Source organism: Egretta garzetta, unplaced genomic scaffold (genome assembly GCF_000687185.1).
Source record: "Egretta garzetta isolate BGI_Z169 unplaced genomic scaffold, ASM68718v1 scaffold141, whole genome shotgun sequence".
Classification (NCBI taxonomy): Eukaryota; Metazoa; Chordata; class Aves; order Pelecaniformes; family Ardeidae; genus Egretta; species Egretta garzetta.
This window is the reverse complement of record NW_009258664.1, coordinates 198,343-199,564: the sequence shown is the minus strand read 5'-3', so window position 1 is coordinate 199,564 and position 1,222 is coordinate 198,343. Positions and strand designations below refer to the sequence as shown.

The window sequence follows — 1,222 nt, the reverse complement described above, 5'->3', positions numbered from 1 at the left end:
TGATTCCTAGGCTCCCGCTGAGCGACAGGGGGCAAAAGAGCGAGCTGTGGCTGGAGAGACGGACAATTCCTAAGGCTGTGTTCATCAGTCTGTAAAAATTCTTCTGAAAATCCTGGGAGGAAAAAAATAATCCAACTGTTAGAATCTTAAAAGGCGCAGAAAGGAAACGCTCTAATCCAGATGGGGCGCGAGAGCATCGCCTGCTCTTGGTTGTCCCCATCCTTTCCTTACCCCCGGGTTACTCGTGGCTGGAGTCAAGCCCCAGGTCAGGATCCCTTTTCCCGAGTACTCATCGCAGAGCAGTTCTGTCACCTTGGCCCCAACTCCAGAGAATCCATTGTGGAGGTCACAGAGCACCTGAAATCCCTGTGCACCATGATGGCAGCAGCTGAGATTCGACTGCCCCGTGAACAGAAAGGTTCTGGGGAGAAAAGGGAGCTGGGACTGAGCTGTGAGACCTGCAGGTAATCGCACTCTTCCACATAGAAGTGCAACCGATCTTCCAGCTCCTCCACGCAGCCGGGATCCTGCAGGAGACTTTCACCCTGTCCAAAGGCTTCCAGGCAACCGCAGTCCCTAAGAGAAAAAAGGGGTTGAAAAACAAAAAAAAAGCTTGTTCTATTCCCTCTTAATTTTGCCTTGAAGGCAAAAGCAAGATCTTGTTCTGGACACCAGATGCTGAACCAGGCGTCCAGGACGTACCCATCGTGCATGTACTGACGGATGACGTAGATGCTCTTGGGATGCAAGTGCACGTTGAGGTAATCGGACCAGAGCTGCACGCTGCCGCCCGAGTAAACGTCCTGGGAAACGGCGAGCCGCGAAGGGGCAGATGTGCCTGGAACGAGACAGAGGTGAAGAGCAAAGGCCTTTCCAACGCTGAACATCCCCTCCAATAAAGAAAACAAACCCAGCTTTTTATCACCTCCAGTTTCCTAACCTATTTGCCGCTCTTTGACCCGTCCTTCCACAACGGAAGGAAGCTCATCCCATAGTTTCCCTTCTCCCCTCATGCTCCTCCACTGACGAGTTGCCCAGCATCACCCGCTGTCACCGGGCTTGTTCCGCAGCACCCCTCGATCCCAGCAAGGAAACCAAAGCCACCGGGACAGCGCAGGGCGGACAAAAACGCGCGCGGAAAACACGCACGCACCTTGAGCGGAGGCTGCAGCTTGGCCCGGCGAGGCCGAGGACGCTTCTTCCTGAGGAGACGGCCCAGCGC

The 1,222-nt window shown here is 54.6% G+C and overlaps 2 protein-coding genes across 4 annotated transcripts in view; both read right to left on the bottom strand.

Annotated features, from left to right (window-relative positions):
• MSTO1 (misato mitochondrial distribution and morphology regulator 1) overlaps nucleotides 1-1,216 on the bottom strand; it is a 3,969-nt gene extending 2,753 nt beyond the window's left edge. For 2 of the 3 annotated variants that reach the window (XM_035903936.1, XM_035903937.1), the window contains exons 1-3: nucleotides 703-1,216; nucleotides 459-576; nucleotides 232-366 (exon numbers count right to left, since the gene is read on the bottom strand). In XM_035903936.1, the coding sequence (XP_035759829.1) occupies nucleotides 232-366; nucleotides 459-576; nucleotides 703-887 (438 nt within the window). In that variant the 5' untranslated portion in view covers nucleotides 888-1,216. Of the gene's footprint in view, nucleotides 113-231; nucleotides 367-458; nucleotides 577-702 lie in introns of all 3 variants that reach the window. The other variant, XM_035903939.1, reaches the window with a different exon arrangement.
• Nucleotides 1,010-1,222, bottom strand: part of DAP3 (death associated protein 3) — a 27,433-nt gene continuing 27,220 nt past the window's right edge. The window contains exon 13 of the mRNA XM_035903945.1: nucleotides 1,010-1,202. Coding sequence (XP_035759838.1) covers nucleotides 1,010-1,202 — 193 coding nt within the window. The remainder of the gene's footprint in view (nucleotides 1,203-1,222) is intronic.